This window comes from Pristiophorus japonicus, chromosome 5 (genome assembly GCF_044704955.1).
Source record: "Pristiophorus japonicus isolate sPriJap1 chromosome 5, sPriJap1.hap1, whole genome shotgun sequence".
Taxonomy (NCBI): Eukaryota; Metazoa; Chordata; class Chondrichthyes; family Pristiophoridae; genus Pristiophorus; species Pristiophorus japonicus.
Genome location: NC_091981.1, coordinates 248,040,756 through 248,066,950, shown reverse-complemented (window position 1 = coordinate 248,066,950; position 26,195 = coordinate 248,040,756). Strand labels below are relative to the sequence as shown.

The following is a 26,195-nucleotide window of genomic DNA, read 5'->3' as shown; positions in this document are numbered from 1 at the left end:
GGAGAATCAGTGGATGTGGTGTATTTGGACTTTCAAAAGGCTTTTGACAAAGTCCCACATAAGAGATTGGTGTGCAAAATTAAGGCACATGTGATTGGGGGTAATGTATTGACGTGGATAGAGAACGGTCTGGCAGACAGGAAGCAAAGAGTGGGAATAAACGGGTCCTTTTCAGAATGGCAGGCTGTGACTAGTCGGGTACCGCAAGATTCAGTGCTGGGACCCCAGCTATTTACAATATACATCAATGATTTAGACAAAGGAATTGAATGTAATATCTCCAAGTTTGCAGATGACACTAAGCTGGGTAGCAGTGTGAGCTGTGAGGCGGATGCTAAGAGGCTGCAGAGTGACTTGGACAAGTGAGATGAATGGGCAAATGCATGGCAGATGCAGTATAATGTGGATAAGTGTGAGGTTATCCACTTTGGTGGCAAAAACAGGAAGGCAGATTATTATCTGAATGGTGACAGATTAGTAAAAGGGGAGGTGCAATGAGACCTGGGTGTCATGGTACATCAGCCATTGAAACTAGGCATGCAGGTACAGCAGGTAGTAAAGGAAGCAAATGGCATGTTGGCTTTCATAGCGAGAGGATTTGAGTGTAGGAGCAGGGAGGTTTTTCTGCAGTTGTACAGGGCCTTGGTGAGACCACACCTTGAGTATTGTGTGCAGTTTTGGTCTCCTAATCTGAGGAAGGACATTGTTGCTATTGAGGGAGTGCAGCGAAGGTTCACCAGACTGATTCCCGGGATGACAGGACTGACATATGAAGAAAGACTGGATCGACTAGGCTTATAGTCACTGGAATTTAGAAGAATGAGAGGGGATCTCATTGAAGCCTATAAAATTCTGACGGGATTGGACAGGTTAGATGCAGGAAGAATGTTCCCGATGATGGGGAAGTCCAGAACCAGGAGTCACAGTCTAAGGATAAGGGGTAAGCCATATAGGACTGGGATGAGGAGAAACGCTTTCACCGAGAGAATTGTGAACCTATGGAATTTTCTACCACAGAAATTGTTGAGTCCAGTTAGTTAGATATATTCAAAAGGGAGTTAGATGTGGCCCTTATAGCTAATGGGATCAGGGGATATGGAGAGAAGGCAGGAGTGGGGTACTGAAGTTGCATGACCAGCCATGATCACATTGAATGGTGGTGCAGGCTTGAAGGGCCGAATGGTCTACTCCTGCACCTATTTTCTATGTTTCAACTCCTGCCTGCAAGGGCAGAAGAAAGGTTTTAATATGGGGGCCTGGAGTTTCAACGGCCAAATTAAATTGCGAGGATAAATTCCTTGTTTGAAAGGGATTTAACTTGAGTATTTTTTTATGTGTCCACCTGTACCAAGCGTTACCATTTGCTCTGCGCTTTACTCATTGATACTAAGTAAAGGTTTATTTTTGAGAAAGAGCAGCCCTGTGGATTCCAGGCAGGGAATCCCCTCCTGTATTAATATACTTACAAGATTCTCTTGAAAACCCCAGATTGTTACCACAGCATCAGGTTAAGGTAAAATAGGGTTTGCTACTGTGCATAGGACCAGTTTAGTTATTTATCATGACTGAGTCATGCGCTTAGCAGGTATAACGTTGCAAACGTGGGTGGCTGTTGAGAAATCGCGCTCTAGAAAATGCCCCTGCTGCTGTGGTCAGGAGTAACTACTTGCATTATAATTTCAATTCTAAAATATTCAAATTTTCTGCTAATATCATGTGTACTGTTTGTTGTTTCTGCCTGATTAGGTAACATGCTATATATAGGCAGTCTTCTGGTGATGCTGCTCTATCATTCGTTCCCTCCTATTAAAATGTTTACAAATTACATGTTGATTGTGGTGTATGTACACACAGCGGTGTTATATATGCAGGCTGGCAGGGGAGGTGCTGTCCGATGGGGTATGAAGCTGCCTTTTCCCCTGGCAGCTATTTATAGAGAACCAATGGCCTGGACTAGGTTACTTTCTTGTCTGTACATTGTGACCATTGGGAACAAAGATAGAAAACTTTCCATTCATTTGTGGGGCGTTCGGAGGGGGGGAGGCAGTGCATTGGTGCAGCTGCTCTCTAGATGTATTGATATTGTGTTCATCGCTGATTGAAAGTTAAAAAAAATACTTTTCTATATATTCACTCATGTGGTATGTGCTGTGGACTGAAAACCCTTGTCTCTATTTTTGACTGTCCCAGATGAGTGGTTACTGTAGTTCCTGAAAGATGAATGTCTTCCCTCTGTACTGTCATTTCTGTAATGCTATGTTGCTGTATAGAGATAACAGCCTTCCTGTGTGCAGGTAGTGTCAGATGATCCACACAAGCTGCCTTTTAAATGGGTTTTGCTGCTTTCACTGTCAAACCGATGAACTTTTTGCACACACAGCCTGCTGAGCATCATCCTTTAATTTGCTGTTAAGTATGTAATATAATTCACAATCACGTATGCATTGTTCTGGTGTAATCTGTGCTAATAACTAATCGAAATCCTGAATTAAACTTTAATCATTTATATGCATTTACATGTATTTTCATAAATGAAATTGCAGTAATTTGGCATTTCCATTGACTGTAATTCGAAGTGGAGCTAATGAGCCTGATCTTGCTGGAGTGGGCACCTCAGTATATGTTGATAGTTAGACTTTTTTCTGCACCCTTCAGCTTGAAAAAATGTTGCCGCAACTTGCTGGAAGTACGTCATTAACACACCCTTATTTTTACAGCAAGATTTGGCCCAATGCCATAACTTAGTGGCCACCATAGTTCTCTGAAACAGGTTAAAAAACATCAACTGACTCACAATTATGAACTGATAATGTACTTAAAAAAAAGTGTCCATTTACAAATGCTTAGTTAGATAAGGATGTAGCTTTTATGCTCTCCGGTGTGTGTGCTGGAATGATTTTCGGATCTGGTTGGAGACTATTTAACTTGTGCTTTGTAAGGAACTATCAGAAGAGGGTCCCTGTGGCCAATGATGGAACATTTTGTGGCTATGTGTTTACCGTGGGTCAATCGGATAGCTACAAAGGGATATTCTCACATTTGATTTTGAAAAGTAATACAGACTGTTTAAAAATACAGACGATAACTGATGCAGACAATAGATTCTTGAAAAGAATTAAAGGGCAGGAATTGAGGGGTTCAAAGGCCAAAAATCATGAGAAATTGTGTAATTAGAGTTTGAATTAGTGTACATCCTTTTATCACCCCATAGTTTATTTTCTGTATCAGGTAGTGTAATTTTTATGTGGGAGTATTTAGCTTTGGATGTGCTCTTGTGGCAGTCAGTGCAGGTGACCAATGCACATAGCCTCCATGTTATTGCAGAGTGAGATCTCGTATTACACAATTGATATTTGTGACATTCTTGCAATTTTATTCAAAATTAATTTTCAGTTTCGTCCACACTCCATGATGTTTCTTTGGAAACTGTTCAGTTTACAATGCTTAACGTGAATGAATTTCACTCGTGCAGTTTTAGTTGCCTGAATTCGTCTCTGTCAATCAAAGCCTTTAGCTGCCTCCCAGGTATTCGTGAAGATTAAACTTACTGAGCGCTTTTAAATATGTGTCAAAAGATCTCACTTGGTGTTGTTCACAGCTAGTCTGAGATCAAGAGCGCAGTTTTTAAAAATTCATTCTCGGCATGTGGGCATCGCTGGCAAGGCCGGAATTTATTCCCATCCCCAGTTGCCCTGAGAAGGTGGTGGGCCTCCTTCTTGAACTGTTGCAGTCCGTGTGGTGAACGTGCTCTCACAATGCTGTTAGGTAGGGAGTTCCAGGCTTTTGAACCAGCAATGATGAAGGGATGGCAATATGTGTCCAAGTCAGGATGGTGCGTGACTAGAAAGGGAACTTGAAGGTCATGGTGTTCCCATGCACCTGCTGTCCTTGCCCTTCAATGTGGTGGAGTTTAATTTAACAGATGGTGACTATTTGAGTCCATTAATCTTGCACATGCATTGTATTTTCCAGGTGTATTAAAAAGGTGTGCGTGATATTTCATGTTGGTTTTGGCCAATGATCATTGCAAATCAATAAATGCTAATATACACTTAAACTTTCATTATTTTGCTCTCATGTTCTTTCCCATATGCAGTAATTCTTGCTTGGGAGCACTGTGATGCCTCATCCAAGCAGCCATGTTTCATGTGTGAGTCTAGGCAATGGGTGTTTGCAGATTATTTCACTGCAGAGGCGTGATAGCAATCTGAAGTGAAATCTGCCTTATTTCCCTTGCCCCACCATCCCCTTGTTCAGATAATGGAGGAGAGCTATAATGTAGGGTGACCATATTTTCTAAACCGAATCCGGGGACATACAGCGTGGGAGCACAGCAAAGTAGTCAGGATGGAAAATGTGGTTTGCTTAGCGTAGCGAGGCAAAATTCTTTGGCGGCCTATATTTTAACAGTTGCACATATACTCTACAAATGCAAAACAAATGTGCACATAAATACCACGGATGTGAAGTCACACTATTGAAGCGCATTCAGACACCTGACCCTATCCCGACGCCCCCCCCCGCCCCCAATAGTGACTGAGGACACACCTGATGCCCTCGCCCCTCCCCCCCCCCCTCCCTTCAGTGATTGAGATCACACCTAACCTTGACCACAGCGTGTTCCCCCTTCCCCTGTGACTGAGGTCACATCTGAACCCCTCCCCACCCCAGTGTCTAGGATTAGCCTGTACCCGCCCCCGCCCCCTTCTCACTGTGACTGGGCCCTCCTCTGCTGCCTCTCCTTCACCCACTCTGGTTGCCGTACTTCCAGGTACTTCCGACGCCGACAATCCAGCAGTACGAGCCCAGCCTGGAAACTCGGAAACAACAACTGGCACATACGCAGAAAGATCGCGCATGGGGAGTGAGTCACTCTGGCCATTGTACAAGTTGGTGTTTAATTTAGTCTTGGAGCTGCAAACTGACAGTTCACTGCCCAAGGACGCACTGGACGCGAACCAGGAACATTATTTTCCTGGGGACACAGTACCTTATCTGGGATCTGTCTCCGGAAAACTGAGACGTATTGTCACCCGACTATAGTGCCTTGGTTGAGAGTAGCTAATTCAACCCATACCAGGGAGAAAACCGTGGATCTTCCTGAAGTATATGGGTCAGTACCACTCCAAATGCTGAACTTAGCTAATGACAGGTCTTTCTTTTTTAAGCCAATGGCTGACAAGTTGACTGAATAAGATGAAGGTGTGTGTGTGAGTCTGCACCCACAGTTTCCCCTGTTCTTAAGTGTATTGTAACACAACAGTGCTAATCAAGATGTTTGCAAAGGAAGAATTGGGTCTCAAATCTTAATGTTCTGTTAGCTTTATTGCATTGATACTCATAATACTGTTCTGGGACTACTTGCAGCTGACCTCCCTCCTCCTTCCTCATTTGTAGCCCTGAATGAAACAACCTGCTCAATTTATCTCTACAGCTCCATCATATTCTGCTATCAAGAGAGCGTTGGGTAGTGGGACTAATAAAGGTTAATGAGTAAACCTGCTGCATTGTTCAGCTGTCAGTCTTGAGCATTTTCATATTTCATTGTTACTGTTCCTATGCACTAGATTATTTACTCCAACAGTCAGGGCTAAAAGCTTTCCAGTATTTGGTCTTTTAATTGTTTACTTGAACTGTCAGAGCTCAGGACCATAATGCACTACAATATTGATCGTACTGAAATGTGACAAACTGAAGGTGCCCTTACTGACTGTTACTGAGCCCATAATTTGGATTTCATTTCTGGGATCTGGTTGGTTCGACATGGACATGCTGGATATGTTGACATGCAGGCCTTTTGTGTCGGGAGACCTGACATGGTAGGTGTTAGGGGATGGATAAAACAATCTTTCTGGATAAAGAACATGACAGAAAACAGGCTTTCCGCTAAAAGTATATTTCCCCTCTTGAGGAAGGAAATACCTTGTCAAAATAGTTGTTTAGATTTCTTCTTCAACTAAACTCAATGCGCAGTTCAAAAATGAGATTGACCAATACCTTTGAATGGGTTCCTTGCCTTCCTTTTTTTAAACGAGTGTCTTAACCAACCATCCCAGGGCTGGGGAACATCTTGTAGATTTTAGTCTGGCTTAAGTTGTGTATTTCTGTGCAAATTATTGTTTTGAGTAGGTTTAAAGATCAGCAATACTGAGCATCAGAAGTACTTTAAATCTGACCAACTCCAGAAAAATGATCAACAACGTGCCACTTTCAGCAATGTTCTTGATTTTATCAGCTCAGGTCTCCTGGAGACCAAAGATCCATCAAGGGGATATTATCAGAACCTGTCTGGCTGTCTCTGATTGAGGTGAATGGGATTTGGTACCTTTCCCAGAAATGATGCCTATACACGAGGACAACTCAATATTTCAGTAGCAGCTGGGGCTCGTCGATCACGTTACATGCTCATTACTAGAGCTGTTTTCCTTGGAAAACCTTGTTTTGAAGAAATTGTTCAAAGAATAAAGTTCTAAACCCAATATTATATAACAATAATCTAATTAGCACTCGCACTACCCCCCAGGTGCACTGGAAGCCAAGCCACATAGGAATATATTGCACCATTAAACACAACCTGTTTTTAAAGCTCGTTTACCTAATTAACTTTTAATGTATGGTATAAACAGGATAGATTGTGGGGACCCAAGAGGTATGGCCTGTATTCTACTCGAGAATCTGAACAGGCAACCGAATCCCAGGCCTCTGCTAAATACCGCACTTGATCCGAGGTGTTTATGGTTGATTGCTTTATGTAAGATGGTATAATGAGGTGCAATTGGGAACAACAGAGCCGGTGGGAGGCGGGGGGGAGTTGAAATATTCATAGTTACTTCTGATTCATAGCCTTGCAATTAAGAACCACTGGTAACCTATACAGAACTCTGTTCAACGCTTGGATATATAGGTTTAGAATCTTTTCTAACCAGTTTTCGCCCCTTCCCTCATCTGCAGTTCTTTTGGGGCCAGTGTCCTTGAGCATTTCACATAAGTGGACATTATTCATTTATGAGCCCTAACAGAAAGTGTTGGTAAGCTATTTAACGGTCTTCAGTAATGTCCACACACTTGCACTGCACTTCCAACTGGAAAGCAATCAGAAGCAAGAACCCTGGTTGATTTTTCCCTTCCTAACTTTTGGGATTGAGGCCAATTGTCGCATCCTACCATCAGCTTGGACAATTGTCGTATCCTATCATCAGCTTGGCCAATTGTCGCATCCTACCATCAGCTTGGACAATTGTCGTATTCTATCATCAGCTTGGCCAATTGTAGCATCCTACCATCAGCTTGGCCAATTGTAGTATCCTACCATTAGCTTGGGTGAGATGAGGTCATTCAGCACAGAACCAGGGATCTTACTTGTCTTATACAGTTCAGCTACTCACTGGATTAATTGGGGGCTCATGCCATGTGCTTTTGATGAAGACATGTTCTTATTAGCAGCAAATGCAGTTTGCTTTAAATCCGGTTTGTTTAGTCATTTTCAGGCCATGTCACAGTTCACACAAAAATTACTTGGGCATGAACTCTAATTCTGTTTTAGAAGATCAGTACTCATTGGGTGATAGAAAGACCAAGAAATAAAAGGGACAAACAGAGGTACTCAGCCGGTCTGGAAAAAAGATTGAGTTATCAATTATATTTTGTGCATCTATTTAAAAAGGGTGTTTCAGTAAGCAATTTTGACTTGAAGGAGGACAAGAAGAAATGGACAGGCACGAGATTTCTTTGAAAGAAAACAAGGTCTGAATGTTATTTGTATCACCTATACATTGCTCCAATTTGCTCATACCTCTGACCTGGTGTGGTGATCATGGCATAGTTTATGCAATTGCTGAGTACAGATTACTGAAGTCGTCCCAGTTTCACTAGTTGTGCTTAATGTACATTTGGATCAGAATAGGAGTGAAATATCATCTTGAAATGGCTTTCATTCACATTAGCAGCAAATCAAGTGAGTTATGTTGTACATTAGAAGTTGAATTCATTTTCATTTTGGAGCCAACTTGACTTCTGATCTCGTGTAACCAGGGCACTGTCATGTCTGATTTAATCATAAATGGATTAGTTTGTACAGTTAGCCTAAAGTGGGTACTACTGTGTTTTCGCAAATTTCTATATGGTATATTGTCTAAACCGTGCAAGGCATTGGCTGTACATTTTGGCTTCAGTTGGTAAAACGTTAGGAATACTCAAACCAACAATTGTATCAATACCAGAAGAACTTTAGTTCGACCATAAAACACTCTTATTATTTCTGTAATGTACCCACTTAAAATTATGACTGATCAAAGAATGTGACATTTATTCATCACTTTTTTCTAATAATATCTCAATTCTTTAACTGTTATTGCAGCCAAGGGACAGATATCAATGAACGAAGATCCAAATGGCTATTCTAAAGAAATTAATGAAGAGTCTATAAAGAAAGAAACAGTTTTTCAGGTAAATAACAAGGAATTAAATTGGTCCAAGTTTGTACAGTATCCTTTTTTTTTCTGTGGCGTTGGTGCAGATGTTTTTAATTGTGAGACAGGAGACAGAGAAACGGGCAAATTAATTTGGTTGTAGTAAAATTGAAACAAGTTGTGTATATTATTATTTTGACCTGGTAATATTTTTAAAAATTAATTCTCGGTGTGAGTGCCACTGGCGGGGCCGATAATTATTGCCTAACCCTTTGAGTGTCAGCTGTGGATCAATTGCTAGCACTCTCGCCTGAGTCAGAAGGTTATGGGTTCGAACACAAAAAACTAGGCTGAAACTCCAGTGCCGTGCTAAGGCAGTGCTGCACTGTCAGAGGTGCTGTTTTTCAGATGAGACATTAAACCGAGGTCCTGTCTGCTCTCTCAGGTGGACGTAAAAGATCCCATGGCACTATTTCAAAGAAGAGCAGGGGAGTTATCCTCGGTGTCCTGGCCAATATTTATTCCTCAATCAACATAACAAAAACAGATTATTTGGTTATTATCACATTGCTGTTTGAGAGAGTTTACTTGTGCGCAAATTGGCTGCCACATTTCCTACATTATAACTACACTCCAAAAGTACTTCATTGACTGTAAAGCGCTTTGAGATGTCTGGTGGTCATGAAAGGCGCTTTATAAATCCAAGTCTTTCTTTCATTGTCTGTGCCTGTGATTTCCCCCCACAGTGAGCTCCTAGTCTCCTCACTCACTGCATGGGAGCTGGAATAAGGCCCCGCTATTTTTTTAGTCATGTGGGCATCACTGGGTGGGGGCTGGTGTTTATTTCCCATCTCTAGTTACCCTGAAAACATACGTGGTGGTTCAGGCAAATGGTCTCTGAACAGTTACAAGTCAGTTTGATAGAACTGGATTTTGATGAGTACTGCAAGTAGTTGTCAGATAGTGACATAGGTTTTCTTTACATAGCTGGTAAATGCTTTTCTGTCCTTACCTTATTACTTTGCAAACTTGTCTTGAACTCTTCAGAATTAATATTATCATAATCCGATAACTGTCTTCAAGGGAATGAGTGTGGGTAAAGAACTAGTTGAGTTAAAACTTCCAAATATTTTCCTGATTTTACCTCGCCCTGTGTAATATTTGGATGTGCGTGTGCATTTTAGACCAAAATTGCAAGGTTCCTCTGCTGGTGCAGGGCCTCACCAGGAGTGAGCTTGGGGCGGAGATAAGGTTTGAGCCCTGTTCTTTGCTCTGTGCTCATGTCTAATAAATCTCCGCACAAGCAGTGGAGCCTTGTAAATTTTGCTCTTACACCTTCATTGTAATTATAAAACTGCCATGATTAGATATCTTTTGGACTCTGATTTTCGAATACTGTGCTTTTAAAGTATTTTGTGTCTATAACGAACATTAATTTGGCAGCTGTTGAAGTTCTTTACAAAATTGGGAAAGAAATTGGCAAAACTACAGCCTAGTAAAAAGGGACATGTTGCATTAGCACTGTTTGTCGTGTGATTGTACTTCAACTCTAATTTTAATTAATACAATAAATATTACTACTCTTAACAAAAATAATGAAGAAAGAACTTCCATTTATATAAGCATCTCTCATGATCTCAGGACATCCCAAATCTCTTTACAGTCAATAAAGTACTTTTAAAGTGTAGTCACTGTTTTAATGTAGGAAACACGAAAGCCAATTTGCGCACAGCAAGGTCCCACAAACAGCGATGTGATAATAACCAGATAATCTGTTTTAGTGGTGTTGGTTGAGGGATAAATATAGGCCAAAACACCTGGGAGAACTCCCCGACTCCTCTTCGAATAGTACTGTAGAATCTTTTACGTCCACATGAGCGGGCAGACGTCTGATCCGAAAGACGTTTAAAGGGTTGATGGTGGGCCAGAGTTGGGAGTGAAATACCCCTAACATTTAAATTGTGACTGAACGCACACGTTTGAAAATCATTCAATAAAGTGGCAGGTTATTAATTGAATCAGGAGTGGAGGAATATTGGCCTCAAGTTTCCACACGTGGCAAAACAGACGCCCCTCCGAGCTGGGCACCCGTTTTTCGCGCCTAAAACGGCGCCTGAAAAAAACGCGCTATTCTCGAGCGCTTTGCAGCTTGATGTCAGCTTGGCGCGGCTCCTAGGGGGCGGAGCCTACCACTCGCGCCGATTTTGTAAGTAGGAGGGGGCGGGTACCATTTAAATGAGTTTTTTTCGTGCCGGCAATCCTGCGCGTGCGCGTTGGAGCGTTCGCGCACGCGCAGTGTGAAGGAAACATTGGCACTCGGCCATTTTTGTAGTTCTTTGTAGCTGTTCAATTTTTAAAATTTTTTAATAAAACCACATTGCCCTTCCATGATTAGCACTGAGGCTTCTTGCAGCAGTGAGAAGGCTGCAGGAGGCCTCAGAAGTTGAGGTAGCTGTTTCCCGACGGGCCCGACCGACGGCAGGGGGCCTCCCCTACGCCCCCCCCCCGCCGTCGGGAACGGCTGCCTCCTCACTGCCTCCCTCCCGCTGCCGTCGGGAACGGCTGCCTCAACTTGTGAGGCTTCCTGCAGCCTTCTCCCTGCCTGAAGCACTTTCACACAGGTAGGAACATGGTTTATTTAATCTTTTCTTTGCTTATAAATTTTTATTCAGGTTGGAATTATTTGTATAATATTTGTATAAGTATAACTAAGGATTTATTGTAGAATGTAATGACTTCCCTTCCCCCACCTCGTTCCGGACGCCTAATTTGTAACCTGCGCCTGATTTTTTAATGTGTAGACAAGGTATTTTCAGGCCTACAAAAATCTTCTCTTGTTCCATTCTAAGTTAGTTTGGAGTATGTTTTCACTGGAAACTTTCAAATCAGGCGTCAGTGGCTGGACACGCCCCCTTTTGAAAAAAAAATTCTGTTCCAAAGTGAAACTGTTCTACATGACTAGAACTGCAGAAAACTTAAATGTGGAGAATTGCGATTTCTAAGATACTCCGTTCTCCACCAGTTGCTCCTAAAAATCAGGAGCAAATCATGTGGAAACTTGGGGCCATAGAATTGCCAGAGAAACGAAAACAACCCTAAACAAAAGGATGCTTTGGAAGGTTGCTTTTAATCTCCCAAAATTATGATAGTCCCACATGGACACAGTTTGGACGGGAATTACATAATGCAAGAGAACTCATCAACTTTTCTTGCACAGCTGTTCCTGACAGAAATTTTGCATTTGTGCACATTTACTAATCTCAGCGAGCACCCTCTAGTTGAGCAGAATTTGACAGGGATTTTTAAGTTCTGCAGCAGTCATTTAAAGGATTACATTTTTATCTGCACACCAGAGGGAAGATTTAAAGCTGCACTATTCCTGGAACATGGACAATTGTCACCCTGGATACCCAGTTTCACGGATTCCATCTTTGACATTGTGTTGGATGAAATGAGGCAAAAGAGAGTTGCCTCTTTAGCATTCACCCCAAAATTGAGTGGCCAAAACCTCTGGCAGGGTAAATGGTGCCAGCACTTAACAGAAATCCTGTCTTTAAGTGAGGAAGAAGAAATCTGCCAATGTAATGTTACATTATTTCCTCGTAACCTGGCGCTGCTTTACCGCTACCCATGCAGCACACTCAGATAAACTTATAAGCATTCTTTTGAGAGCGTACCGTGCATGGACAACTGCAAAATGATCACGTACAGTATATTGCAATGTAAACACTGATGGGGTGTTCTGCAGCCAACTTGGTAACATTTATTCCTCTTCTACTTTTGTAGGCCTGGAAAAACTGCCTGCCAGCATAACCAGCAGCCCAGAACAAACCATCACTGCATCATTCTCGGTGGTGCTAGTGGGGGAGCAGCAACCTACTGGCCAGAGGGCCAGTTTGCTTCCTCCTGCTGCTGCAATGCCAAGGTCTTTGGACCTCACTGAGCCTGCTTATCAAAATATTCAACTATGTCTGGCTCGTGAGTGTATAGGAATTCCCTCGCTGTAGCAGTGTCGGAAAGCTTCTCTGGACTCGTGACTATTATGGTTGTAACTCTACAGGCATCTGTTATGTGAGCCCCAGTGACCGGGCTCTAAGTACAATGGGAGTATCTCTAATGAATGCTTACGCAATTGCTTTAGAGGCCTTGGGCTTCAATCAAATGAAGCTCTCTTGACTGGCTTTAACATGCTGGGGGATTGGATTGAGTGAACTTGAGGCAGGGATTCACAGGCCTCGTTGCTGTCCAAAGGTGGACATGCTGAGAGATTGCCAAGAAGCAGTGGCATGGCTAGAGAAAGTGTCTCCTCATTACTAAAGCTTCTAACCTTGATATCATAATGAACCTCTTTCTGTACCCCGTCCATGGCTTTGGCATTCTTCCTAAAGTAGGATACCCAAAATTGTACACAATATTCTCACTGGGGCCTAATCAATGATTTGTATAGGTTAGGTTTTGCATTATTTGTTTGTGTTTCAATATGCTGAAAAGCTATGTTGGAGTGCAACGGCAAAGGTACTACAATTATCTGCCACCGAGTTGCTTGGCTCAGTTGATAGCCCTTCTCCTCAGATTCAAAGGGTTGTTGATTCAAACTCCACTGTGGGAGTTGAGCACATAATCGAGCTACCAAAATCAGATTAACCTGTCATTTTTCTCATTGGTGTTTGTGGGTTCTTGCTTTGTGCAAAATTGCTGCCACATTTGTCTGCCACAACAATCTTTGCACTCCGAAAAACATTGGCCCCAATTTTCCCCAAGAAAAAATAAAGCCGTACACTGACCTGTGCAGAGGAAAAAAAATGAAAAAAGCTCTGTGCATATGCACATCAAAAAAAACTGCACATGCGCAGTAAAACAATCTTTTAAAAAAATTGTGCAGTAATCATAAGTTTGCTTTTATTTGTTTTATTTTTAAAGTTACATGAAGTTAAAGTTACATAAGGTTCCATAAAGTTTATCTAAAATAGCCAGGGAGTCCATTTGGCCGGGGATAGGAGCTGGCCAGCGTGGCTTTTTTTAACTGCAGGTAAGGTTTTTCCCTTCGGTGTTTTTAGTGTGTCTGCCTGATTTAAAAAAAATATTGCTAATCAGGAAACTTGGCCTTATGTCCCGAAATGGCGTGTATTGTACTTTTCAACATCCACCAGCGGCAGAACGTATGGCGCCAAACATTATGGCACTGGTAGTCAATGCCGGCACCCCATAATTGGGGAATTTTTCAACTAAACCTCAGTGCCAGAACAATTGCTGGGCGGCGAAAAAATGGTGCCCAGTGCTGGGCAAAATTGGGGCCATTGTATATAATTTTGTCTGTCTGTCTCTCCCTCTCCCTCTCGCTCTCGCTCTCTCAGGCTATTCAGGTAATTTTGAATTAAAAAAATAAAATGAGAGGACATTCCTTTTTTTTTAAATAATGTCAGGATGAGCAGGTGGATTGATGGGTTTATTAATTACTGGAAAGTTTGGAGTTTGCTCAGCATTGCTCTGCCTTGGTGACCAAGGTGGGGTCTAGTCATGGCCTCACACCCTTGTTGCTATCACTTTGCGATGCAGCACAGCAGTGAGTGGGAACATTTTTACCAAGTGTCCAGTCCACCAAACAGTTGGGCCACCAAGACTGCTCACATTTAAAGGCTGACTAGCTCTGCTGCCCAGAAATTATCAACGTGAAATGTGAATTAATTCTAACATTGCCTGTCTTCCTGATGCAGGATGAAAAGCAAAAGATCAGTGAAAATGACATGAGAGAAGATATTTTGAGGGCATCTGACGAAAGAGAGATTATTCAAAATGAGACCAGGTTGGTACAGGTATTGCAAACTATTGAAATGTGAAGAGCAATGCAGTCAGAAATTCAATTTAAAACTAATTTTGTATTTATTTTCTTACTTTTTAATGCTAATTTTGTCTCCTCCATTTCTTCTCTCCTGAGGGTACTGATTCATGCTGCCCTACAGTTCTGTATCTTCTTCTGTCGGCTTAAACAGGCGCTAATTTGAGCAGAGCGAGTGTAACAGCCAAGCTCGATTCTGCCCTTGCATGACATCCAGCTGTACACTTTTAGCACAGGTTGTGAGACAGCATGTAGAAGCAGACATCGCAGATTGATTTTCCCCTCCTGAACTTAGCAAAGCTGAATCCTATTGTAGCAGCACACTGTTGCCCCTGTTAAGATAAGTAAACTCAGAGCAAACCAGGGATTGAACCGGGAATTATCTTGGGACTGCATAGAACTTGTGGAGTCTCCATTGCCTGAACATGTTAACAGACAATACTTATGGAAAAGAGAAGGCAGAGCAGGAAATTGATCCTCCAGAGCTGCAGAATGCCTGTCAGTATCCCAGATAGAGGGAATGGTTACAATACCTTTTAAACATGGAGAAATGCCCAATGGCTACTGCCTAAACCACTGAGCTATAAGGGAGACCTTTAAAGCTGAGCTTTTATTGCATGAAGGACTGTGCCCAGCAACTTTAGATCAATTTTAAATTCAAGTTTATCATAGAAAGTTTAACTGCAGTTTGGCTAACTGATTAACCTGGTCTGTTTTACTAACCAGAGTCTCCTTTGCCTGTTGCTACTTTGACTACTCATAAATGTTTTTTTTTTAATATACTCATTTTGGTAACATCTGCACAGATGTTCACATGGTAATGTAAGTTTAGTCATTGTAAACCAGCTATAAAATAGCTGAATGTTGATGTGTTTGGATTGTCATTCATAATCTCTTTCCCTGCAGGAGATTGTGATTTCCTGTAATCTGACATCATTTCAGCTTAGCTGTTTCACTGACAGTACCAATGCAGGTTGCACAAGAATAGAAACAGTCTTGTGAGCATTGCAATTATCACAGTGACTCACTCTCGTCAAGTTTCTTCATTTCTTTTGCTTAAATGAAAGGGTAATTGAACCAATAAAAAATCCTTTGATCTTCAGCTTATTGTCCACCTATAAATTTCATGTCAAGTAGTCATTTGTTTTTGTTGGTGTCAGTTGAGGGAAAATTATTGAGAGTTAAAGTCCCTTGATCAGGCAACCCATTTCTTCCACTGCTGTCTGTCAAGAGCAAGATAGTTGATCCTGATTGGAGTATCATCTTACCTTACATCTAGCAGATTGTGGTTCTCTGCAGTTGATGTTTATATTTGCAAGTCAGTAACAGACTCATTTTTACATGGACAGGTTGCTAGCCTCACTCACAACCCCCTACCGGTAGTACAGGTGGATGGCTCTTAGTTTGGCTGCTACCTTTCAACCTGTCTGGCTTGGGTGAATATAAGAACATAAGAAATAGGAGCAGGAATAGGCCATTTGGCCCCTTGAGCCTGCTCCATCATTTAATATCATGGCTGATCTGATCATGGACTCAGCTCCACTTCCCTGCCCACTCCCCATAAGCCTATATTCCCTTATCGTTCAAAAGTCTGTCTATCTCCACCTTAAATGTATTCAGTAGCCCAGCCTCCACAGCTTTCTGGGGCAGAGAATTCCATAGATTTACAACCCTCTGAGAGAAGAAATTCCTCCTCGTCTCAGTTTTAAATGGGCGGCCCCTTATTCTGAGACTGTGCCCCCTAGTTTTAGTTTCCCCTATGAGTGAAAATATCCTCTCTGCATCCACCTTATCCAGCCCTCTCATTATCTTATATGATTCGATAAGATCACCTCTCATTCTTTTGAACTCCAATGAGTATAGGCTCAACCCATCTTCATAAGTCAACCCGTTCATCTCAGGAATCAACCTAGTGAACCTTCTCTGAACTGCCTCCAATGCAAGAATATCCCTTCTTAAATAAGGAGACCAAAACTATACGCAGTACTCTAAGTGTGGCCTCACCAATACCCTGTACAGTTGCAACAGGCCCTCTCTGATTTTATACTCTCTCCCCCTTGCAATAAAGGCCAACATTCCATTTGCCTTCCTGGCTACTTGCTGTACCTGCATGCTAACTTTTTGTGTTTCATGCTCAGGGTCATAAGAGAATGCAAAACTTCCCACCACGTTAACGGGCAGTCTCTCGGGAAGGAACGAATATTGGCCATCTGCAAACTTTGAAATTATGTCCTATATACCCAAATCCAGGTCATTAAAATATATCAAAAAGAGCAGTGGCCCTAATAATGACCTCTGGAGAACACCACTATATACTTCCCTTTAGTCTGAGAAACAACCGTAGAATCACTACTCTCTGCTTTCTGTCCCTTATCCAGTTTTGTGTCCATGCTGTCACTGTCCCTTAAATCCCATAGGCTATAATTTTACTAATGTCTATTATATGGTATTTTGTCAAATGCCTTTTCAAAGTTCATATAAACAACCTCAACTGCACTACCCTCATCAACCCTCTCCCTCCATCAAAGAATCTGATCAAGTTAGTCAAACGCGATTTTCCGTGCTGACTTTCATTTATTGGCCCATAGTTTTCCAAATGCCAATTAATTTTGTCCCGGATTATTGTCTCTGAAGGTTTCCCCACCACCAACGTTGAGCTGACTGGCCTGATTGCTGGGTTTATCCCTCGCCCCCTTTTTTTAAACTGGAGTGCACCATTTGCAGTGCAGTGCTCTGACACCATCCCATATCTAATATATTGATGCGAATGATGATGTATGTTTTGTCGTGAGCTTTTCCTCTTTTGCAATGCTTGACCTTCTGTTAGACCTTTTGGAGTCTAGAGGAATCAAGGGATATGGAGATTGGGCGGGAAAGTGGAGTTGAAGTCGATGAGCAGCCATGATCTTATTGAATGCGGAGCAGGCTCGAGGGGCCATTGGGCCTACTCCTGCTCCTATTTCTTATGTTCTTATAGACTATGAATGTTTTTGGAGTAAAATGCTTCGTATTCATTGCTGGAAGATGACCAATTCTAAAAACTGCAAGAAAAATCTGTTTTTTTTTAAAGTCTCTGTCTACAATCTTGTTTTTTGCTGTTAAAATGTGACACCTCCAACAGAGCAGTTTAAAATTGTGTAGATTACTTGTCCAACAGTAAAAATTTCTAACAGCTCCAGGTGTGATTTTCTTCACCTCCTGTGGAAGTCTGTTCACAATCTGAAGGTTGTACCTTTGTACCATTGCCTCATTTCTTCTTTTTAATAGTATGCATTGAATAGGCCCTGCAGTAGAAACACTGATAAAACTTCATGATCTTTAAGTATAGTTTTTGGTGCTGCTCATGTTGTTTGGAGCCTCTGGAAGATGATAACTTGTGCAGCGGATCAATAAATTAGTTTTTAGTTGATGGGGGACCGATTCGATTTTAAGCCTTGGCTGCTATACAGCATTAATAATTTTGCTTGCGTTTTGCTGCTTTTTTTGTGTGCAGTCTCCATTGCCTGAAAGTATACACAGACATTGCTTGGGTAACTGCTTTGTTTCCTGTTGAAATAGGGGAAGCGGGGAGAGAGAGGTGAAGGAAATAGATCCTTGCAAACTACAGCATGCAGATTGCATGTTAATGACATCAGTGTCGCAGGCAGTGGAGGTTGCTACAAGAACTTTAGTCTTCATTAAATACGTAGCAATGCCCCATTCACTGAGCCTTTCAATTCAAATTCAATCCAGTGGAGAAAAGATGCACATCTGACCCTTTCTTAAAAAGATGCAAATGAAATCAGTTCATTCACACTGACTCTGAAAACTGCTACCTTGGCATAGCAGCTGTTTTTTCTGTTTACATTTCTCCTTGTATGACTCAGAATTCCACTGAGTAAACTGATAACTCAAAGTAGCTAATCTGTTCTGCTATACATGCTGCTCGTTTGCACAGGAGGCATTTTCGTGACAGTTGCATTGTGCATCTGTCTGAGCAGATTTTGGAACTGCTAAGCCAACTGAGGAAATTCAGAAACTGGAGGAATGGGTGCCTAGTAACAACTGTTGCAGAAACCTCAGTGACATATGCATGTGTTTGGCATAATTGTCCAGAATGTCTTGCACGCTGTGCATGTGTAAGTGGTTAATCTGAATTCTGTACACTCCCATGTAAACATTTGCCCACTGCAGTAACCTTGCAAATAGCTGAAATCTGAGAGCAGTTTTCAATTACTTAGATCATATTAATCTAAGAGGTTCATTCTCTGTTTAGTGGGAGCTAAAAAAAAACATTGTTCTGGTTATACAAAGCTACACTGTGAGATGAAAGGTTCAGATTATTTTATTTTCCCCAAAAGTTATTACATTAAATAGGGTAGAAACACACAAGCCCTATTGTAAGTCTGGACCAGTGGTCAACGTGGGGTCAACGAGGTGAGTGGCAGGTTCGCCCCGACTCGCCGACATGAGGCCTAGGCTATTTTAACTCCCGGGCCTCATCAGGCCTGACTCCTGCCCGAACCCGGTGGGAATGACGTGGAGGCTGGCGGGCGGGAGTGAAGTAGGCAGGGCAGGAGGCCGCCTCCGGAGACCCACAAGAATCGACCCTGACAGTCGGGTGAGTGTGGAGGGGGCAGATGTGATTAAGGTCGAGGAAGGAGGAGGGAAATCTGGGACTAGATAGGCCCATGGCTTCCTTGTGGGGCCCAGAGGAGCACTTCCTGCTCCTCCTGACACACCAGGAAACCGTCAAAAGTTACATTAACTTACCTTCTCAGCTCTCAGAAAGGCTGTTGGAATGTTGGCCTTTATCTCAAGGGAGTTGGAATTCAAAAGTGATGCCTTGGCTGTACAGAGCCTTGGTCAGACCCCATCTGAAGTACTGCGTTGAGGGTGATCTAATCAAGATGTTTAAAATGATAAAGGTATTTGATAGGTTAGATATAGAGAAGCTATTTCCTCTGGAAATCCCGAGCAAGAGTACATAATCTAAAATTAGAGCTATGTCATCTCGGAGTAAAATCAGATAGCATTTTTTCACAAAAAGGGTCATGGAAATCTGGAACTTGCCCCTCGACCCCAACCTCCCCAAAAAGCTGCCGTTTCTGGGTCAGTTGACATTTTCAAGACCGAGATGGATAGATTTTTGTTGAGTGAAGTTATCAAGGAATATGGAACAAAAGAAGGTAAATGGAGTTGAGGTACAGATCAGCAATCATCTAAATGAACGGCGGAACAAGCTTGAGGAGCATAACGTCCCATATATGTTCCAAAGTTCCCTTTTCGGGCCTGCTGCTCCTTGCAGCTTGGTGTTCTTGTTGAGGCTGGCACTAGGCGTCGAAAATGCAACTGGCATGCTAAATTGATGTTGGAGACTAAATTATTATGTCATCAGCCCTTGCTTGTCTGAGTCGAGGGCTTTGCACACTTCCTGAAAGCCAGTAGTTAAAATAGCAGCCGGCGTGAAAGCAGTGCCAAGCCAGGGGACAGGAGGCTGTCTCTATTTTAACCCATGCATCTCCAGTTATTGTCGGGCGAGGAGGGGTTTAATCGTCCCTATACTTTTTGTGTTCACTTAATTTTTTTTGTATTTTGTGCTCATCAATAAACATTTTGATTGCTGTGGGGGCCTGAGGCAGTCAGACTGTTGGTTGTTTTGTAAGCTGCCAGAAACGGCGTTCTTCCTTCTGGTGGTGGGAAAGTTATGTCAAGAAATTTAACATTTGACCATTTTTTGCACCCAGTGTTGAGCATTCCGTGTCTAGTATTGCACCCTTTACTCTGTCCCGTCAATCTGCCTTAACCACTCCACCTCTGAAAAACACCTTTTACTGCAATGTAGGTATTTGCCAACTGTGAGCCTAGTGTGAAATGTGCCATCTCCTACACCAGCTGTGGTTATGGGATCTCTGAAGTTATTAACTTTGTGGTAATTAGTGCTCAATATGGGGGAAGTTTTGTGGTAAGAACCAACAGCCACAAGAAAGTTGACTGAGATTGGATGAACTAATTTCATGTAGGTCTGAGAAGACCTGAATCCCATCAGTTTGGGTCCAAGAGATGAAACGGCAGTGCTCTATATTCTTTTAATAAGAATTCCCTCCTCCAGTCACCCCCTCCCCACCATCACCCTTTTTATATGGCAGGGTCTCATATGAGGTACCTTTCGGTGGGTAGAGGCATGTGCAGGCCCCACATACTCCTTCGTAAGCGATGAAACTTTCTGGCTCAGTGATGCACTATGTTGTGTATTTCTTGCACGGGGCAGTGTTAGAACATAAGAAATAGAGCAGGAGTAGGCCATATGGCCCCTCGAGCCTGGTCCGCCATTCAATAAGATCTGATCTCGGCCTCAACTCCACTTTCCTGCCTGTTCCTCATAACGCTCGACTCCCCTATAGTTCAAGAATCTGCCTATCTCAGCCTTGAATATATTCAATGACTCAGCCTCCACAGCTCTCTGGTGTAGAGAATTCCAAAGATTCACGACCCTTTGAGAGAAGAAATTCCTCAAGTGTCATCAAGAGCTGGAAAGTGGTATTAGGCTGGATAGCTCTTGGTCGGCCGGCGCGGACACGATGGGCTGAAATGGCCTCCTTCCATGCTGTAAATGTCTATGATTCTATGATATCCTTCCTTAAATAAAGAGCCAAAACTGTATGCAGTACTCAAGGTGTGGTCTCACCAATGCCCTGTACTGTTGTAGCAAGACTTCCCTGCTTTTATACTCCATCCCACTTGCAATGAAGGCCAACATTCCATTTGCATTCCTGATTACTTGCTGTACCTGCATGCTAACTTTTGTGTTTCATGCACAGGGGCTCCCAGGTCCCTCTGTACTGCAGCATTTTGTAATCCATTTAAATAATAATTTGCTTTTTTATTTTTCCTGCCAGAGGATAACCTCACGCTTTCCCACATTATACTCCATCTGCCAGATGTTTGCCCACTCACTTAGCCTATCTATATCCCTTTGCAAATTCTTTGTGTCCTCCTTGCAACTTGCTTTCCCATCCATCTTTGTATCATCAGCAAACTTGACTACATTACACTCAGTCCCTTCTTCCAAGTCATTAATATAGATTGTAAATAGTTGAGGCCCCAGCACTGATCCCTGTGGCACCTCACTAGTTACAGTTTGCCAAACAGAAAATGACCTATTTATCCCGATTCTCTGTTTTCTGTTAGTTAGCCAATCTTCTATCCATGCTAATATATTACCCCCAATCCCGTAAACTTGTGCAGTAACCTTTTATGTGGCACCTTATCGAATGCCTTTTGGAAATCCATGTAGAGTACATCTACTGGTTCCCCTTCATTAATCTTGCTCGTTACATCCTCAAAGAACTCTAATAAATTTGTCAAACGCGATTTCCCTTTCAAAAAATCATGTTGACTCTGCTTGATTGTATTATGTTCTAACCCACTGCTTTACCAAATGGAAGCAGAATGAAATCTAGCAACATTATGATGCTTTTCCTTTGCGTACTCATTTAAGCAAGAATATTCTGTTTGACAGAGTGATGTAGAAAAGGTCCAGAGGTATAAATGTTGAGTGGGCTGTGATACCGTATACAAAGTACGTTCTTAACCAACCTCCTCATAGAGAAAACAAAGATGAGTTGTGATTTTCCCTTCTAGCTAACTATTTATTTATTCAAGAATCTTCCATTTTACTATGCTTTTTCTTTTCAGTTAAGTCAGTGTGGTCTGTCCAATAGACTACATATTTGGATAAGTTAGGACTTATAATTTTTTTTAGTTATTGGTGAAATAAAATTTAAGAAGATTGCCTGCATCAATTGGGTAGATTGCAATTGACGTGCAGGGTGTATGAATGGAGTGCAAGACTTATATTTTTAATTAACATTTTTTACTTGGCTGTTATTAATACTACTTGCACACAAGAGCCATCCATATAAGTGATTCAATCGATAGAAACAGAATACATACAGATTGAGATAAAGGACAGGAAGTGATCGGTCACGCTATTAGAGGTATAGCACAGACTATCAAATAGTGGACAGGAGATGGAGGGAGAAATATGTAGGTAACTCTTTTTTGATTTCAGTAAAAAAAAGACAGAATCATAATCATGAGGGATTTCAACTCCCCAAATAAATTGGTAAGGAGGAGTGGAAGGGGAGATGGCGATGGTGTCTTTATAGTGTGTACAAGACTCCTTTCTGATCAAATATGTAAGAAGCCTAAAAGGGAGGAAGCACTGCTCGACTTAGTAATGAGAAATGAACTAGATCAGATAAGAGAAGTAAGCATGGGAGAACTTCGAGAGTAGTGATCACAACATATAAGGTTAAGATAATAAATGAGAAAGAAATAGTACAAAGACTAAAGCAATAGATTAGAAAAAAGCCAACTATGAGAGAACAAGGATAGAGTTAATGGAGGTAAACTGGCTAAAAATATTGACAGAGTTTAAACAACAGTGAGCAATATATAGAGAAAAGATCGACAGTGTTCAGGAGAAATATATTCCCCTAAAAAATAAGAACAAACTAGCCAATAGTGAGGCACAGTGGATAAATAAAGAGGTGAGGATAAAATCAGGAAACAATTAGTAAGGTAAAAAGGAATTGTGAAATGAAAATGTCACAGAACAGAAAATGAGTGAAGTATTCTATAGACACATAAGTAGCAAAAGGAGAATTAAAATTGGGATAAGACCATTCCGGGATGAGTGAGATAAATTCTCAGGTGATGATGCAGAAATGGCAGGATACTAAATAGATACAGCTTACTTTGCTTCAGTTTTCACTGAAGGGGCTAACAAAGGAGAAATGACAACAGTATAAGAAGTCGAGGGATATTACAACAGTTAATACATAAAGAAGGCAGATACGAGCCAAACTTAATGAGTGCAAAGCCCCAGGTCCAGATGGATACGCACCTGTGAATATGCAAAGAAAGTAGGGAGGAGATAGCAGCAATGTTCCCTTTACACTGCGTGGCTGTGCAGCGCTCCAGTGATCCTGCACAGCCGGCTTGCAAAATCCGCTCTGCACAGTATTTTGAATGGCAGACGCACTCGTATTCATAAAAGAACATCAGAAATATGAACAGGAGTGGGCCATATAACCCCTTGGACCTGCTCTGCCATTCAAGATCATGGCTGAACTTCAACATTAATTCCACTTCCCCACCCTATCCCCATATCCCATGATTCCCTTTGTGCCCAAAAATCTCTGAATCTCAGCCTTGAATATATTCATCGACTTCACATCCACAGCCCTAGAGTAGAGAATTCCAAAGATTCACAACCTTCTGAGTTGAAGAAATGCCTCCACATCTAAGTCCTAAATGGCCGACCCCTTATCCTGAGACTATGAACCCTAGTTCTAAACTCTTTAGCCAAGGAAAACAGCCTTCTCAGCATCTATCCTGTCGAGCCCTGGAAGAATTTTATGTTTCAATGAGATCACCTCTTATTCTTCTAAACTGCAGAGATTATAGGCCCATTCTACTCAATCTCTCCTCATAGGACAGCCCTCTCATCCCAGGAATCATCTCATGAACCTTCATTGCACCCCCTCCAAGGCAAGTATATCTTGTCTTGGATAAAGAGACCAAAACTGTGCACAGTACTCCAGGTGTGGTTTCACCAAAGCACATAAAATTGCAACAAGTCTTCCTTACTCTTACACTCCAACCTCATTGCAATAAAGGCTAACATACCATTTGCCTTCCTAATTGCTTGCTGGATCTGCATGCTAACTCTCTGTAATTTGTGTTCAAGGACCCCCAAATCCCTCTGCATGCTAACATTTAATAGTATCTCACCTTTTAAAAAAATATTCTGCTTTTCCATTCTTCCTACCAAAGTGGTTAATTTCACACTTCCCCACAATACACTCCATCTGCCACCTTCTTGCCCAATCACCTGTCTATATCCCTTTTCCAGCTTCTTTGCGTTCTTCCTTTGTATCATCAGCAAACCTGGATCCATTACACTCTGTTCCCTCATCTAAGTCATTGAAATAGATTGTAAATAGCTGAGGCCTAAGCACTGATCCTTGCGGCACTCCACTAGTTATACCCTGAAATCCTGAAAATGATCTGTTTATTCCTACTCTCTGTTTTCTGTCTGGTAACCAATTCTCAATCCATGTGATCGAATGCCTTCTGAAAATCCAAATATACTGCATTGACTGGTTCCCTTATCTACCCTTCTAGTTAGGTGTGACTGCCTCTTGGGTCAAAATGTCCAGTTAACTCCACCCCCGTCCTGATGCATCGCAATGTCTGCAGCTCAGACTCCAGGTCAAACTACTTCCACAAGTGTTTTCTGTCCTCGGTTATTTCTTAGTTCCACCCATACGAATTCTACACCCGGATTTTCTGGGCTAAGATCCTTTCTCCCTACTGCCTTTATCTCATCCTTTATTATCAAGGCAACCCCTTCTCCTTTTCCATTTTGCCTATCTTTTCTAAAAGTCATGTACCCTGGAATATTTTGTTCCCAACCTTGGTCACCCTGCAACCACATCTCAGTAATGGCTACTAGATACGACCAATTTATTTCTATTTTTGTCATTAATTCATCTATCTTGTTATGAATGCTTCGTGCATTCAGATATAGGGCCTTTAATTTTAACTTTTTAATGTTTTTCCTTGATGTGGCCTGAGTCGCTAATTACCATCATTAAAATCTCTGCCCCTTCCTGACACAGTCTGCTTGATTTTACCCAAATCGCTACTCTGCTTTACAGCCTTGACTTTCCTCTTTAGACATAAATTTACCCTTACCTGAACCCTCCCTCCCCCTTATTATTTTAAAGCCCTATATACCGCCCCAGTTATTCGATTTGCCAGGACACTGGTCCTAGCTTCTTTTTAAGTGAAACTTGTCCCAGTGGAACAGCTCCATCTTTTCCCAGTGCCCCATGAATTGAAACCCTGTCTCCCACACCACTCTTTCAGCCACGCATTTAAACCTCCAATCTATTTGTTCTTATGCCAATTTGTGCATGACTCGGGAAGTAATCCAGTGATTAGTACCTTTTTGAGGTTCTACTTTTTAATTTGTATCTTAGCTCCTCAAACTCCCTCCGCAGAACCTCATTCCTATGTCGTTGGTTCCGATATGGACCACTCTAGCTGGATCCTCTCCCTCCTCCTCCAAGTTCTTCACCAACTGCGCAGAGATGTCCTTAACCCGGGCACTGGGCAGCCAGCACAACCATCAGAACTTCCGGTCACGGTTGCAGAGTACATATCTATCCCCCTGACTATACCGTCACCTACCATTACCGCATTCCTTTTCGCTCCTACCACTTGGGTGGCCTCCTGTACCATGGTTCCGTGGTCCATTTGCCCATCCTCATCCACATCAGTAGCAAGAACCTCATACCTGTTGGACAATGGCAAAGGCTGAGGCTCCACCAGCACTACATTTGCAGTCCCCTTACCTGTCTGAGTCGCAGTCACATCCCCCTGTCCCTGACCACTAACCAATTTTTAACAATTACCTAACCCAAGAGGTATGACTGCCCCTTGGGTCAAAATGCCCAGTTAACTCCACCCCCTGTCCTGATGCATCACAATGTCTGCACCTTGGACTCCAGGTCAACACCTCTGAGCTGAGGTTCTTCGAGTTACAGACATTTATGACAGATGTGGTTGCCTGGGATCATGCTGCTCTCCACAGACTTCCACCTGCTGCTCACAGTTCAATTGGCTTATTTTCAGTTTTAAAAAAAAAAATGAATTTAACTCGTTTAAATTATTAGTTTAATACAGTATTTTATAGGTTCCTAGTTTTAAATACTTACTGCCTCAAGCTTATACAAACCATTACAAGTACTAAAAGGCAAAAAGGATCACTTCCTCCCCCCTCTGTACTGAATTCCCACTCTCTCCAAATTCTCAACTTCCCACTATTTACAGTGCACTCAGTTAACGTTGCAATCTGTGGTTTTGCTCTGTACCTGCACTGTATAAACCACGCGAAA

At 42.1% G+C, this 26,195-nt stretch overlaps 1 protein-coding gene across 6 annotated transcripts in view; it reads left to right on the top strand.

The window, feature by feature from the left end:
• The window catches only part of znf438 (zinc finger protein 438), a 345,274-nt gene that overhangs the window by 110,836 nt on the left and 208,243 nt on the right, over nucleotides 1-26,195 (top strand). For 5 of the 6 annotated variants that reach the window (XR_011593391.1, XM_070881520.1, XM_070881519.1 and 2 more), the window contains exons 2-3: nucleotides 8,357-8,445; nucleotides 14,123-14,211. Coding sequence is in view for 5 of the 6 variants with exons in the window: in XM_070881522.1 (XP_070737623.1) it covers nucleotides 8,357-8,445; nucleotides 14,123-14,211 (178 nt within the window). In the remaining variant the exon portion in view is untranslated. Of the gene's footprint in view, nucleotides 1-8,356; nucleotides 8,446-12,228; nucleotides 12,387-14,122; nucleotides 14,212-26,195 lie in introns of those variants that run through there. The other variant, XM_070881521.1, reaches the window with a different exon arrangement.